General features: G+C 46.1%; 1 protein-coding gene across 1 annotated transcript in view; it reads right to left on the bottom strand.

Moving 5' to 3' along the window:
• Ufl1 (UFM1 specific ligase 1) overlaps positions 1-17,061 on the bottom strand; it is a 41,893-nt gene that overhangs the window by 17,357 nt on the left and 7,475 nt on the right. Inside the window, exons 6-9 of the mRNA XM_089572521.1 lie at positions 15,196-15,254; positions 14,285-14,431; positions 11,743-11,918; positions 7,564-7,749 (exon numbers count right to left, since the gene is read on the bottom strand). Of these exons, the coding sequence (XP_089428647.1) occupies positions 7,564-7,749; positions 11,743-11,918; positions 14,285-14,431; positions 15,196-15,254 (568 nt within the window). The remainder of the gene's footprint in view (positions 1-7,563; positions 7,750-11,742; positions 11,919-14,284; positions 14,432-15,195; positions 15,255-17,061) is intronic.

Below are 17,061 nucleotides of genomic sequence, written 5' to 3'. Positions count from 1 at the left end.
CCCGAATGCGCACTTTGGGGGTGAAAGGAACGCCGCGCAACTTCCGAGGTGAAGGGACACTCGCCACTCCAGTCGGAAAATTTGTTTTTGTGTTTTTATGGGGTTCAGAGCCCCAAAACGACTCAGGCTATGAGGGATGGAGTAGTACAGAGTTCCGGGTAATGTCGACCACCTGGGTCTCTTTACCATGCACTGACACGCACAGTACATGGGCGCTGTTGTGATTTGAGGCCCAGCCAGAGGTGACAGGCGAGCCAGGCAGGCGCCATCGGGCTGCGTTGACCAAAGGCGCTGGTTTTCGCAGAAGACGCAAAGAACGCTGGTGTGGGGGCGCCTCGGGAGACTGCGTCGCCGTGAACAAAAGCAGCTAATCCCCTTTGCCGGAGATTCTGAAAGCGGCGCTTCTACCGAACTGCGCTACCCGTGGATCGGAGGAGACAGCGAGCGGCGGCGGCGCCAACTCATCGCCCGCTTGCCCCTGAGCAGCCCGACAAAGCGGGGGTGGACACGGCTGTTTTTACCTTCCCTCCTTAAGAATTCATCGGTTACCGGCGTAACGATAGGCGAAAACAAGATGCCCCGTGCACTGTCTGCCTCCGTGTCGCTATCTCTCTAGAGATCAAAGAAACAGGCACCCATCTCAAGGCGGCTCGAAACACATGCTCGCCGGTGCCGCTGTATGTCTGGAACAGGTCGCCCTTCAGTAGAGCTAACGATGGCGTGGTTTGAAAACGGCGGAACCACGCACGCCCGGACGCGGCATTTCGCAGATGTGACCATGCGGGGCTGCTTTTACCCTTTTGACTGAGCGCACCACCGCCCCTGGCGTGCGGCCATCACTCACGGTTCGAGTGAGTGATTTTCCAGGGGGGTGCAGCCGCCCCCCCTTGCCCCCCCCCCTCCGGACGCCCATGAACACAAATACAGATTACACGTAAAGTGTCATCCGAACAGGTTCCCAAAAAGTGCACATCAGCTGCACACCCTTTATAAATCATAGTTATCAGCTTTGCAGTCTAATATTGTTACATATTTAGTCCTGTCTTCATACGCCTGAGGTCTTGATAAGCTACGCTCCTTATTCCAACCAATGAGTGAAGAAAACTGCAACTCCACTCACTCATTGGTCTGCAACCGAGTGACTAGGGTCTTTTAAGTAAATGGGGGAAAAAATAAAACAAATCTAAATGAAATAAAAAAAATAACAAGAAGTAGGAACAGTAGAGGAAAGATGGCCTGAGATGCCACATACTGGTGGCCAGGCATAAATGCTAGGCCCACCACCATGTCATGTCGTGAGCCTGATCCTTTTTGTGCCATCAAATGTGCCATTTGCTTAAACAGCCACTAAACACAGCACCGCAAGAAAGCCACCAGCTATCCAAGCGATGTTGTGACCTTTTCTCGATCCTGACATTTCCTGTGACACGTCAGGATAAAGAAAGGTCGCGACCTTTCTCAACACTGTGCACTTGCAAAACGGCCACAGATTAGAAGAGACGTCAGAAGAGTCCTTGATGTGCTTCGCAAAAGATCAAATGCACTGTTTTGTAGTGCTTCATTTCGGTTCCAATATCTTTAGTTTTTTTCCATTGTCTCTTTCACAGCGAGCTACGTCACCCGGAAGCCGTGACCAATGAGGAAGGACAGGAAGAAAAGAAAACAAAATGAAATGTCATAGGGCCTTATCATTGTTCGCTCTATTCACTACCGTATTTACTCGCATAATAGGCGCACCCCCAGTTTGGTCGCGAAAAATCGGATTTTTTTATTTCCGCGCATAATAGGCGCACCCCAAACTTGGCACTGTGATCAGTACTGTATTTTCATGATTGCAAGCCGACGCCTCCCCACCCCCACAATCTTTATTTTAACAAAGTTCTTGCTTAACTTACTACTAGTCCTCACTAGTGCTACTGCCGTCGCAGATGCTGCTGACCCACAGCATGCACGACGACATCGCGTGGAACAGCCGCACACAGTTTTCAGGGATGCTCACTTTAAACGTCTGTTTGGAAAGCTTCGTCAGCCGGAAACCTTCCCGACTTAGGACCCCGAAAGCCGTGGCGATACGAGTCGCATACGAAAATTTAGGCACGGCGCAGTCGCAACTGCCGCACTTCTCGTCCAAATCGAATTTCCGGCCTACCGCATGCTTGCCGTGTTCGAGATTTAACTCCCAGCCATGTAGCTGTTAAGGCGCTTGCCCGTCGTGCTAAAGTAGCAACGCTCGGCGACAGCGCAAGAAAGCCACAACTACGATGAACTAACACGACAGAAACCGGCCCTTTGACAGCCACAAAAAAACTGGAGCTGGTGATGCTGATGTCGATATGGATAGGGAAAGCTCGCGGCGGACAAAAAAGTTGATGATGATGATAAGCTTGACCTTGGGCGCTATCCGTGGGCGGCACCTAGAAGCTCCTGTGCGCGTGTGTGGCCTCCGCGACCAAGCGCGCGTTGCTCGCAGCCGGAGCCGATCGCGGAGGCCATGGCGCGTGCATTTTGAAGGCCATTCCCGCATGGATCGTGGAAAGTTTGGGTGCGGCCCTTACACGGATATTTTTTTTAAATTATTTCCTTCGGGAAAACAGGATGCGGCCCGTACACGGGTGCGTTTATGCGGTATGTTGAATTTTGCGAGTCGGAAAATTTCCGGAAATTTTACCCCGCGTAATAGGCGCACCCCTAACTTTGAGCCGGATTTTCTGGAAAACAAGTGCGCCTATTATGCGAGTAAATACGGTATCTTTTTTTTCCTGCGTTCAGCACAACGGTTCTAAATGCAAATGGCCTGCACGCTAAATCTGTTCGAGCTTTCTGCAAGCAGAGGCCGTGTGGTCAGAATGCATCACTGTGCCCAATTTGAATGAGAAAAATTGGCCATCCAAGTAAACTATTTCCACTTTTCTGCACTGTGACAGCTCTACACCACAGACATGGTGTACATGCTGAGCCACAGATTCCTACCCAACTGGTTCATTCTTCAAGCAGGCATTGTCGGATAAGACAAAAAGGCAGGAGAAGAAGCAAATGTAACGAAAGTTGCTGGAAAAAAGCAAATACTTGCTCGGGATTTCCGTCTTGCAAAGTACTCGCCCTGAAATAATCACAGGCACGTTTGTTGTCGTTGCAAGAGCTTGGCTGCTGTTTCGTTGCCTTTTTTCTCAAGATCGTTTCTCACGCAGATTTTACACTTGATTTGACTCCGAATTGTCAGCAATGGAAACTCTGTCGGCTGGGAGAAGGGACTTCCGCATCACACAGTAGACAGTTGTTACAATACACAACTGGGGGGGAACCGAAGTGCAAGTACTCTGCATCAACAATCTGATGCAACAACAAACAAGTATACTGAGTGAGTACCCAGTACAAGTACTCAGCTCATGACTGCAAGCTGAAAAAAACTAGTCAATGGTTGTTACTCAACAGGGTACGCAAGCGAGCTCTGTTTCACCCCGCTGGGCAACAAATTGATTGTGTTCATTTTGGGTAAAAACAGCCCAGACGGATGTTATAAATATGTTTTTTTTTAAATAAAAAATGTAGTTGCAAGTCAGTGCTTGTCTGTGAGTTTACTCGTTCTCGGTCCTTCGTCCGTTTGCACTGTTTCTACCCAAAATGAATACATACCAATTCGCCAAACTATCCATTCTATTACAATTGATCGTGATTGTGTGTTCCAATTGCTGCTGCTGCAACCTAGCAGCAAGAACAGTAACACTAAAAAGGGGCCAGACTCAAGACACATCAAGTACGGTCGTCCACACACCTGTCAAGAGCGCTAGAGCACATTGCTCTGTTGTGCCCTTGTGCACTCTGTTAGCGGCCTGGCATTGATTTCAAAAACATGAGGAGTTTAAAAACACAACCCAGTGGAATGTGCATGCCTGATAAGGCCTTGCTTCGAGCCCCAGTCCATTCGTAAATCACCAAGTGCACTGCCCGGTGCATAGTTCGAGCGCTCTGGACAGGTTTGTGCGCGACTGTACATGGGGTAGCAGACTCACACGTTTGAAACTGTTGCAGCAGAAAAAAATTAAGCTCTACTTTTAGAGGTATGACAAGGAGTTGTTCCTTTCGCCCACGGAGACAAGGATAGAGTTTCCGTTTTGACAATCACAGTCTTTGTGTGAAAGACTACATGATATGGCTGCGCTCGGGTGGATGCCAATGAGTAATTACTCTCGTATTACAAATCTACTCCACCTTGGGGGATTCCCCTAAAAACATTTGGTCAACACAAAGCCCCATTTTAACCAAGCCGTACAAATGTGCCTGCATGGCCCAGCAGTACCGCATCTGACTAGCAACCCAAGGCTTGGGGTATACAGTGATAAGTCTGCTAAATAGCAGCTTGAGAGGCAATGCTAGTAATGAGAGTCATTGCCTGTTAACGAGTTAATAAGAGTCAGTGAGGAGAAATATGGTGGCTGATGGCCTGCGCACTTCGTGCGTTGCTCATGGCTGCTCTGACCGCTGAAGACATAGTGCATCGCTGGTGTATGGCTGGCGCCATCTATGGGAGCCTCTTGTAACCGCCACTTTTTCTACCAATCCGGATTTTTCGACAACACTGATGCCGGCCTTACCGCAGAATGAGCTGATGCACAGTGCCATGGTGGGCAGGTGCCAACTGCGTTGAATTTATTTGAAATACTGTCACTGCCTCCTGCTTTTTCGTGACACGGACGGACAAACGCCACATTTTCTCAAAAACGGGACCTCTAATGCTAACGCATTAAAATGCAGAAGCAGCAAAAGGATTTTACACTGAGATATCGCAACAAACGCATTAAGATTTCCAAGGAAGTAGGAAGTGGGTTCCATTTGGTTTGCATGGCAAAATGACACATTCACTGTGAGGGAAAAACTGTCCCTGGGGTGTGGCTGGCAGGGAACAAACTCCCCAGTTAGGGGGGGAGCCTGGTCTTGAAAGAAAAATTTTATTAATCTAGTCATAGTTATGAAGTTTTCAAGGCACATATGTTTTTGTGCGCTGATTCTAGATACTATGTCATTTAAATTCATGTAAAACAATTCGTTGAGCACTTATGCAGATTTTACGTGAGTATTTTGCAAAGAGTTCTGAAGAAACTGTGATGCGGGAAACTCGCTGAAATGTATGCCATTGGGTTCTCTTTATACCAAGGAATGCAATAAGGGTAAAATTATCACCCTGGCTCTCATAGAACTTGAGTGATAGGGTACTGCAGCTGCCACTTCAGAAACAGGAATACACACTTTTCTTCTCATTTCTGAAGCGACAACTTCAAAACCCTATAACTTAAGTCCTATGATAGGCAAGAAGACAGTTTTACCCTTATTGCATTCCTTGGTGTCAAGAGAACCCAATGACATACATTTCAACAGGTTTACCGCAAGAAATTTTTTTCAAAGCTCTTCACAACATACTTGCATAAAAATTACATAAGTGCTCAAGGAATTGTTCTATACATGAAATTAAATGGCATATTTAGAATCGGCACTCAAAAATACATATTCGCTGAAGACTTCTTAACTGTGACTTCGTTAATAGGATTTTTTTTTTCAAGACCAGGCTCCCCCCTTGGCTGTCCAACACTGGGCTTCTTCGATTAACCGCCTCTGGCAGCCCGCGGGTTGCTTGCGGGCTGCCCGAGCGCGCTCGATTTTCTCGGGTTGCTCCGCCCACTTCCGGTGGCTGCCCGGAACGCGTTCGTTTTTTTCTGGCTGGGCGGTTTCGGGCTGCCAGCCGGCGGCCAGACTCGCCAGGACGATTTTGTGCTGGCAGCGCTCGGGCAGCTAGCAGACGACAGAGAGGTGTATGCTAGCGGGAAGCTCGCGCGGCCATTTTTATAAGGACTAGAAGGACCGCGGTTCTTCATGCGATGTTTTGCGCGATGCAGGCGCTTGTTTCGACTAGGCCACGGTGCATATCGACTGTGTCGCCTGCAATGGCACCTTTTGCGGTAGTTCTCGCTGTTTATTGATATGTTTTGCGTGCGTATGCGCGATCATATTTTGATCGTCTCACCACCTCGCATGCACAACTGCTCACTTCATATTACGATCGCATACTTCTGATTCACAAAATATTTCGGCTGTTAATTTCGTGCGCCCGGCGGATATTGCGATGGTGTTCGAGGCCTTTCACGAGAGCAGCCGGATTCCAGTTCTGAGTACGCGTTCAGACGCGCGCATATATATATGCATGTGCTTTACGAAGTGTTGGTTGAGCGCGATACGGGAGCGTATGGTCTTCATTGCTTTTGGCGCAGTGCAAAAGTGGATATGCTTTGAAAAACGCTTGACTGAAACATGTCCTAATTATTAAAAGCCCTCACGAGCACATTGCTCGAGACATCGAGCTCTGCGGGCATACATGTGGCCACACAGAATTGTCGCGCCGACAAGTGCTGATTCTGTCGTCGCCAACTGTTGTACAGTTTCATGCTCGGGGCTTCTGCCACATATGCTCAAAATATCTGAGAAGTACCGCAGGCATGCACCTCCTCGCGTTTGGCTCATTAAAAAAATAGATAAAAATGAGCTCTAGCGCTGATCGTCATGCAAACACACGCGGAACGTGAGGCGCCGACACGCATCTTTATTGTAGCGCCTTTCATTCCAGTGCCAGTACTGTGCTATAAAGCTGTATTATTACAAAAACGATACGCAGCTAAATTTATACAGTGCACCCGCTTGTTCTAGGTGGACGTTCAACAAGGTGATATGCGCTTTTGCCGAGCGTTCCTTGCCCGCAGCAAAAGCCGGCGGCCGACAGACTACAGTTGAACGAACGTATCCCGATTCTTTTCTGCTTACAGCTTACAGGAAGCAGGTTACGAGCGTAGAAATCGCAACGACCACAGCAGAGTCCATCAGGGTCGATCGTCGGCGGTCATACTACCAGTCATATATATACTTACTGCGTAGTAAGCAAACACGCAATAATCCGAGAGTATGGCTTGTCGTTTGATAAACAACGCACGGGCAGTTTTTCCGTCCTATGTGGTGTCGACTGAAACACGTTAGATTGCGATTGCTCATCGCATGCTTTTGAGGATTTCTTGGAAGCTTACACAGTGCACAGAAGGCACACGCTCGCGTTGTCGTTGCCGATGTATACGAGTGCGAGCTTGATCAGCTGCATGTTCTGCAGCCTGCGGCACGCAGCACTCAATAACTGCAAGTCGTTGTTTTCGATACCAAGCAGCCTATTTCTACCGTACGCGTGCGTAGCAATGAGACGCAGAACGCGAAGCTAGAGAGAGCATCTGCCCTCCGTGATCCGCGACTTGCTTGCCGCCGTGATTGCCGGCAGGCTGGTTCCGGTGGCCGCCAGCCCACGTGACCTTGATGCGTTTTCCTGTCAGAGACGAACTTGCGGGCCGCCAGCGGGCTGCCCGAGCGCGGTTAATCGAAGAGGCCCACTGTGATATTCAGGCAAGTCAGTAGCTTTACTTTGTTGAGAACTGTTTTTACTGACTTTACCCCCTCAAGGACGACCTTTAAGGGGCTGAGTCCAAAGTATCTCGCGTTGCACACAAAAAGTAGGGAAGCCACGTGGGAGAGCCTCACCAGCTCGGCCTTGGCTGTGAGCAGGGGGTCGAAGGAGCGTGCGCAGGTCTCGACGAAGGCGTCGCTCACGACCACCGTGTCCAGCAGCTGCTGCACAGGCTGGCTGCTGCTGCGGGGCCGAGACTTGAGCACCGACTGGATGACGCCCGACACGTCCTCCGTGCTGAACACCGACGGCATCAGGGGCTGCGAGGAGAGGTGGAAACGTCAGGGCTAGCCTCCGTAGGCACACTTCCTCTCCTCCCGTTCACGCCATAGAGTTTCTTACTATTACCTAGAGGGAAAGCTGGCGGCGCTGCACTTCAGCTGCCATGGACGCCCAAAGCATCATGGGGCGGTGAGCTACTTGTTGCTGCACAGTCGTAGTTTTTCGAGAACACAGAGTGGCACTGCTAAAATATTTAATTCCGAAAAAGCTGTTTGTGTGTGCACAGACGACTTTCGCACGAACGCAGTGTGCAAAAGCCATAGTAGTGAAAACACGACGACACACGATGCCAATAAAAGGTTTCACTTTTCCGAAATGCCATTAAAAAACCTCTTATAGTAATTAAGCAACAACATCTTTTTTGAAAACATATTTACTTTTAAATGTGTACTTGTTAAGTACGAAATATTAGTTTTTATAGTGTTCATTACTTGGCCAATAGGAGAGCGAGTCGTCTCTTATTTTGGGCAAACTTTGCACTTAAATGCTTTTCTACTCGTTTGTTGCAATCATTAGACAAGATTTTCAAAGTTGTAATAAAGATGAAGTGTGGCAAGTGCGCTGCACACACTCGCACGCACGGGAGTAGAGAAGACGACGAAGTAGCAGAATACAGATCGGCTCGACCGTATCCTACGTGTACTGTTTTACTGCTAATTATCATTACTACGATACAACAAAAGTCAGGACGTTTGTAGTTATCAAACAGCCTTATTTTTCTATTATTTTTTGGCCAAAAGTTGCAGTTCCGCAACAAGTAGCTCACCGCCCCATGATGCTTTGAGCACCCATGGTGGCTGAAGTGGTCTCGAGGGGTCGCCATGCAAACTCCCATAGACGGGCTGCCAGCTTTCCCTCTAGGTAATAGTAAGAAACTCTATGGTTCACGCAGCCGGGATGTCTTCATGCAGCCCCCTTCTACGGGAAGCGTGCATTTGGAGACATTAAGGGGGGCAGAAACGTGAACATGGAGGCTAACGAAAAGGGTTCAGCTTAAGCTGAGAACAACGCAGCGAGCTATGGAAAGGAAAATGATAGGTGCAACGTTGAGAGATCAGAAGCGGACGGAGTGGGTGAGGGAACAAACGCGGTTTAACGATATCCTATAGTTGAGATCAAGAGGAAGAGGTGGGCTTGGGCAGGGCATGTAATGCGAAGGCAAGATAACCGCTGGTCCTTAAGGGCAACGGAGTGGATTCCAAGAGAAGGCAAACCTAGCAGGGGGCGGCAGAAAGTTAGGTTGACGGATGAGATTAAGAAGTTTGCGGGGAGACGGTGGCCGCTGCGGGCAAAGGACAGGGTTAATTGGAGAGGCACGAGAAAGGCATTTGCCCTGCAGTGGGTTTAGTCAGGCTGATGATGATGATTATGAATGGAGGGATGAGAGTTTCGAAGGCAACTTTTCTATTTCCCGGCTTAGAGTGATGAAATTTGGCAGACTGGCTTAAAACAGCATCAAACAGTCAGATATAAAGTTTCACAATGACACCTGCAGTAGGTTCCCTTTTACCATTGTTTATATGTAGTCCCCATGTTGCTTGCTTGTGGAAAGCCTAGCACGACAAAACAACAGGCTACAGGTCTGTAAATGCTTTTAATGTTTACTGAGAAGTGCGCTGTAAATCAAGACTCTCTTAATTTTTTTAAAATTTCTCTGCTCTTTTTCTTAGAGGATACAATATGCACCTTCTTTTATATTTAGAATGTATCATGCTCTAATTATCATGTAATAAAAACATGCGAGTCTAAATGGTAAATCTGAGCATGTCTCGACGCAGACCACATTTCAGTGATCACAACAAATCAAACGGGGTAAAAATGCATGCACCCATTGCTGTGCTACGCTTTCCACAAGCAAGGTGTTATGCTGTAAACAAACTTTCGAGAAAACAAGCCTCAAAAGCCATAAGCTAGCACACACTGTCTATGTGTAGATGCCAACACACATATTTATTTGGAGCCCTTGAAGTTTATTTTTTGGGTGAGATATTTCAGTACAACATAGAAACAGTGTTGGAGATGCCAACAAATGTACTTTTCAAAAGTCGACTTTTTTCGCGATTTTTGCGATCTGATCCCCACATCCCCCTTTAAAGATTAGGTAAAAGTGATTTCACATCAAACTCTCTACGCCTTCTTTGGACAACATTCAGTGACGTTCAAATGAGCGGTGAGAAAACATGCAAGCAGTACAAGGACCATACAACGGGCACAACAAACTAACTGGCAACACAATTCCAGATCTCGTGTCTCTATTTTTTTTAACTTGCAATGACAGAAATGCCACTGCTAACAATGATATATGGTGTGCAATACCTGAACTTTCAATTTCTTTTTGTTTTAGAGTTTACAAGGTTTTGTTCCTACCTAACATTTCCTCTTTGCTTCTACAAAGAGAGACGCTTAGTGCAAAGATTAGAAGTCTCCTGTGGCAAAACTAAAGTATGAAAGAAATGGAGAAAACAGCAGTTGGCAACAATGAACCATGGGCTGTTAATCCGGTAACCAACATTAGCAGTACACAAAAACAACAGTTTAATGTTTTACTATGTTAAACCAGTAAGAGGCATCAAAATTATTGTGCTTATAATTTCGTACTGTGTGGTTAGCTTCCCGTTTAGCTAACATGAAAAACCTAACAACGGATTTTTTTTTTTTCCATGAAGGAACGGTGTGTAACGGTCATAAATGTGGGCAGAGATTCACTGTAGACCTGAGTTGTATCTGACAATATGTGACTATAACAATGATTCTATAATGATCCCAATGCATTTCTGCATTTGCCACCCATCGTCACTGGCTGGAGCAACACCATAGCTTGCATTTGATCTCCATTGCTAGCATTACCCTTTTAGACACGCATTATGTTCTACTATTAAAGAAAATGAATTTGTGTGTGTATACTCGTACCCCAAATTTCACAAAAGTTACAAGAATCGCTTAGAAATTTTAGGAATTCACACACACTGCACACTTTCACGACCACAACATTTTAGCCCTATTCTTAAACAAAACATGCTAATGCCCAGTTACCAATTTCTTTTTTATCATCTGAAGCTGTTTCTGCAACAAAAAATGTACTCCAATGTCGTTTAATAATTTCACCACACATGAGAGAAGAAAAAAGTTGCGACATCAGGCACCCACTTGGTTTTTGAAATCGATCCTTATCTCTAGGCATGAAAAGACCCAACCATTTTGTCTAGCAGGGATTTCAAATGCAGGCAGCACCACTGACTTTGTGAAAACACTTCTGAGCGTCTCAGAGTTTGAACTGAGCACCAGCTGAGCACGGCCATACGTTGACAGGCTCCCACAGTTGCTTGAGGGCTTTGTGTACTTTTGGGCAGTTGTGCACAGCTGGCCCACAGCTCTAACAGTTTCTTGACCTTGGTGTGTTATGCCTGACTGCCATCTGACTGCCACTGGTACGCTGTTGTACCCACCCATCACCTTTTTTAATCAGCCTTTTGAAAAAAAAAAAAAGGAACAAGCATATATACCAGCCTTCTTGTTCCCCAACCACTAGTGCATCCTCTTGGTGCCTCTTAGGAAGCCACTTATCCGCAATCAGACACCGTACAAACACAACCACAACTCCATGTTGAACATGACCCCAGTTGTGGGAGTAATTCTTGTGGTCTTCATAGGGCTTTTGTTTTCCCCTAGTGACGTCACATTACTTTTGACTGTAACGGGTTTAACAGCTCTGAGAACTGAAAGTGCAATAGGAAATCATTTTGTAGATTATTTACTGCCAGACAGCACATTTCGAACAGCAATTTACGATTAGCTATAGCACAGGAGCTCTCTAAAAGAAAATTGCTACAAATTTCATTCTTTCATCGAAAAATTTATCTGAGAAAAAAAAAAATGCTTTGTTTGGAAGAGGCTTGGCAGTGGGCTGGACACTTGCACTTGCTCAGAAATTAAAACTAGCAGGTAGGCTTAGAAGAACTCTTAAGACCGACCGCAATGTCCACCCAAGATCCCGTGGCGGCCGCCTCGTCGATGGCCGCCTCGACCTGTGCCAGCAGGGTCTGGCCCATGCACAGCGTCTTGAGGAAGACCAGGGACTCGTCCTTGAAGTGCCGCCGGATGTACGCCTTGGGGTCCGGGATGCCCAGCCGCGTCAGGGCATCGTACTCTGCACAATGGCATAGGAGCATTGGTCTCTGCCACAAACGGTTCTCAACAACATAAACTTACTGACCTGCCTGAATGTCACAGTGTTGGACAACTAAGTCTTGCATTAAGGGGGTGAGAATGGTCGCGAAAAGAAAAATTTTATTAATGAAGTTGCAGGTAAGAAATCTTCAGGGAATATGTATTTTTGTGTGCCGATTCTAGATATGTCATTTCATTTCATGTAGAACAATTCCTTGAGCACTTGTGTAATTTTTATGCAAGTATTTTGCGAAGAGTTTTGAAGAAAATTTGCTGCGGAAAACTCACTGAAATGTATGCCATCAGGTTCTCTTGACACCAAGGAATGCAATGAGGGTAAAATTGTCTTCCTGCCTATCATAGAACTTGAAGTATAGGGTACTGAAGCTGCCAGTTCAGGAACTGGAATATACACTTTTATTCTCATTTCTGAAGTGACAACTTCAAAACCCTACAACTTAAGTTGTATGATAAGCAGGAAGACAGTTTTACATTTATTGCATTCCTTGGTGGCTAGCGAACCAAAGGGCTTACATTTCAGCAAGTTTCCTGCAAGAAATTTTTTTCAAAGCTCTTCACAAAATACACGTATAGAAATTACATAAGTGCTCAAGGAACTGTTTTGCATGAAATAAAATGCCATATTTAGAATCAGCACACAAAAATACATATTCCCTGAAGATTTCTTAACTGTGACTCCGTTAATAAAATTTTTTTTTTCAAGACCAGGCTCCCCCCTTAAGTCGCAAGGTATCAAAGATTGCACGACTTGTACCGATAGCACGGTCGGGTTCAAGACCAGCACAACGGTTAGCACCTTGTAGTTATGGACGGTTCGCGATTTGAGTAATTAGCATGAGGTCATACTAAGATCACAATGCCGAGACAGCACCCGAGCTGCCCTTGCCTAAATTCCATTTCTGTGCAGTTTACTTGACACAAATACTTAATGGTTCATTTCATATCTGCTGTAGTGAGCAGCTCGTATATTAATGGAATGCTTATTACAACATGACACCAACTTAAACGCCGACACTCAAAATGCTATGCCACGAACTGTTAGTAAAAGAAAATTGGCACATGAGAAGGAACCCAGCTAGTGCAGAATGTTACGCAACTATCTACTGAAGACACTAAAATCTAAACCACATGGGGCACAAAATACAGAAAGACTATGGGGTGTAAATGAAACATCAAGTTAAGCTGAGTTGCTGCAAAAGAAGCTGCCAACTTTGGAACACCCAGTGTCTGAGTGACTGAAAGTTTATTTGGCTGCTATCTTACGCTATGCTCTCATGCTTCCTTTCCTGTCCTTTAGAGGCTTGTGGCTGAGACTTGCCAAGAATTCCCTGGAGCACTCTTTGCTGACTGCTGCAACTCCCTCTACTATGCCAACACGATATTTACAAACTACCTGGGCACCTTTAGCACTTCCACAAATTTCTGTACAGCAGAACATTGTCGGCACAGCTCTAAGTTCTCCAACCCTGCACCTATTCGTGAGCCTCAGAGAGCTCCTAAAGGGTCAGCACTTGAGTACCAGAAATGCACACATACAGAACACCAGTAACAATGGAGTAATTACCGTATTTACTCCCGCTGACGGTCACTTTCCCGTACAAAAAGCAGCGAAAGCAAACCTACAGTAACCTCTGGAGCGTATGTCGACTTACATGCAGCAATGTACCGTATACATTATGCGTTATCATTGTAGAGTTTATTAGGACATGTTTACGAAATCTCGGCCTAATTTGCGCACCCCTTTTTTTTTTGAAGCCTGACTTTTAGGAAAAAAAAAAGGGGCGACAATTAAGCGAGTAGATAAGGTACTTATTAGCACCCCATCCAGCACACAGCCATGAGGTATACAGCCACAAAGGCTGTGAACCTTTCCTTTTTAGTTGCATTGCTGCAACTAATACAAATCTACTCCACCTTTGGGGGTTCCTTTAAACATACAGGGCAGTACATAACCAAGCCACATATGCAAAAATACAATGATATTACATAGTCCAGTGCAGTGTCTTATATCAAGACAGGAAGTAAACATAAGCGAACAGTCGCCATGCAACAATGGAACATTCCGACCACTCATTTAGGGGTGCTCATTTATGCTCATCTAAAGTGTCTGTAGTCTGTGTACGCACTGAACATCTTCACCAGTTTCAACCAGCGCATTCATCAGTGAACATGAGTTCACAAGTTAAACTTTTCAAAGGTGCTCATTCAAAAGGTGTAATTGGGCCTCTCCCCAACTGCCTTTCTGACAAGGCAAATTCTCCTAGCCCATCTATTATAGACCCCCGTGCCCCGAGCGCGAAGTGGGACCAGCCAGCCAGTGCTCACCGAGGAATCCGTTCTGCCGGTAGGAGGCGTCCACCCAGTTGCTCTGGGAGCGGGAGTAGAGGTCGGGCACATACGAGGCCCGCTCTGAACGGCCGCCCACCAGGGTGCCTGCCAGCCGGCCCTCCTTCAGCAGCTCCTCAATCATGCCTGCACTCCGTCGAGGGGAAAGAAAGAGAGAGTGAGGGGAGTACCTCAACAGGAAGTCCAACATGGGGAGACCCCAACATGCCCAATCTTTCGCACAACTAAAACATGCAGTATAATATTTATCAAAAGCCAGGACGCCACAGAAATAAAGAAACAAAAGGAAAGAAGTGGGGGAGAAAAAAAAAAGCATCAAGTAGCTCCATCTCCATGTACTACATTGCCTGTTCTATCCCTTGTGAACGGTATGTTTTATGCTGGGCTAAGTTAGGTTAGGTTAGGTTATGCTTACACAGTGGTGTTCATATAATCATTTGTGCCATTCAAACTCTGACATCAATGATTGAGGCAAAATGCAAGAACAAGTGCACAGCACACAACACAAGGTAGTTAAAATAAGCTGGAAGCCCCCTTCCCCCCCCTCCCCCACTGCCTATACAGCTCAGATGTAGATTTAGCACAGAGAAATGCATAAGCTAAGGATCAAATCAATAGTACAACACAAAAGTGCTCCCTTGCATACACAGCTAGGGGTAGAAGCAAAATGACCAAGAAAAATGCACAACACAAAAGTGAAAGCGCATTCTTCACAGTAATAAAAAGAATAATAAAGAACAAAATAGCCTCAACAATGCTGGCACGCAAATGTCCTCCAAAGAGCGTGAATAAAAACTAGTTTTCCCAGCAGTGCATTCAAACAGGATCGGGGAAATCCAGCCTCCAATGCCTCGCATTAGTGAATACCAAGCAAATGGAGCAGCCCTTACCGTACAGCAGCTTGTCTGGGAAGTTGAACACATTCACGAGGCTGCTCAGGGTCACAGGCCTGTTTTTGGGGGGCAGAAAAGGAAACACGCGAGTTAGAAGCACGCATAAACACAAACCACTCCAGAGTAACTCAAAGAAAAGAAGAAGATGCACAGTTGAGATGAGCACCCCAACGATCATTTTGAACTACACTATACAGAGCATTTTCTTCGAATCTAGCCATAGAGCTGTGCTTAGGGTGGACGCTAATGAGTAACTACTCCCCGATTTCAAATCTGCTCTACCTTGGGCAGCAGCTCTTTCACTTCAGGACACTCTTAAGCACAAGGAGCAAGCTCGAATGAGCACCACAGAAGAACACAACACTTCACTGGGGTACCGAAGAAATGCACAATTTTCACAAAAATGAAAAAAAAAAACAATACAAACAAAAAATCAGACGCAAGGGAGTGCCCGCAGTGAGCAAGAATGTCACCGTTCACCAGGAAGTGAAATACGGATCCTGTCCACCTTAGATGCACCACAGAAACCAGACCTGCACACTTTTATTGTTTGTCTTTGTGGAAGAACCAGTATACTTTGGGAAGCTGGAGAAAGTCTAGTTTATGTATCTGCAGTTCTGTTTTTAGCGCAATACCACATACAGTGGGCATTCTCCGCATTTAGCGATTGCATCTTTGTTTGTCTATCTGTCCGTTTACTTGTTTTTTCTTGTGTTTTTTGGCACGAATTTTGCACCAAATTTTGCTCTCTTAACTGGCAGAATCTCACTCACACATTCAAATAAGTACCAGTACACTTACTTTCAATCAGTCTAGGAGGGGCTCAGTAAGTAAGTGTTTGTACTCCCACATAAAGCCATCCCACTCTGCCCCCACTACCCCAACCTGCCTCCTCTACACTGGCAATCACGTCCAAATTAGGTAAGTCACGCCAACCAACTGGCTTTCATCCACTCAGCCGAAGAGCATCTCTAGGGTCTTGATCTGACCACCATACAAGTCTTCTTTCTCTGTCATTAGGCAACCATGTTGTAACTTGTACACGCAAGGCACACGACAAATAAATGGCTGCCTTTTGGGGTAAGAGGGCGCCTACCAAAGGGGAGGGAAGCACAGCCAAGGGTGGCAAACGATCGCCCAGACAGAACAAACCATTGGTGGTCTGAATTAGTCCGGAGCACTCCACTGTGGCATCCCTCATAGCCAATGCGTTGCTTCAGGAGAGATCTAACCCCACAAGTTACGATTTATTTAGAATGAAAGAGCTCAGGCAACACCGTGGACCATTCCATACAATGTTCATTTAAAAAAAAAAATCAAAAGTGGCCCTTTGTTCGGCAGCGCAGTGTACATTTATTGATGAAGAAATTAGATTTAAAAACAGGACTTTTCTTTTTCTCTGCCTCTTGATTCAAACACCTCATACCAAGTCCGAAAAGAGCTCAGTGATCACCCCTTGGAAATGAATGGCAGTGCAGCCTGTCCTCAGAGATCCACGTACACCGTCGTCTCGACATCACTGCAGTTCGCTTGTGGGAATAAGCTAGTGGCGGCAATATCTGCACTTCATTTCTTTGCCTTCTATACTTGACAAAACCTCTGCTTTCAGTGAAAGTAGCGCCTCTGTCATTAGAATGCAGTGATCTAAGGATAGATGACCACTTCAGTTCGTCTACGGCATTTGCTTAGAACAGGACAGTCACAAGAGGCCAATCGCAACACGTACAAAAGTGGGGCAACTGGGAGTCTCTGGGAGAGGCCCTTGTCCTGTGTGATGACAATACTAACAAATGATGACGACTAATGAATGCATACTCTTCATTCTGTATGAAGACTCTCAAGTACGAGGGACACCACACCACA

This window comes from Amblyomma mixtum, chromosome 2, assembly GCF_055824585.1.
Source record: "Amblyomma mixtum isolate Tamu chromosome 2, ASM5582458v1, whole genome shotgun sequence".
NCBI lineage: Eukaryota > Metazoa > Arthropoda > Arachnida > Ixodida > Ixodidae > Amblyomma > Amblyomma mixtum.
Note: the sequence above shows the minus strand (reverse complement) of the source record. Positions and strands in the feature narration are given on the sequence as shown.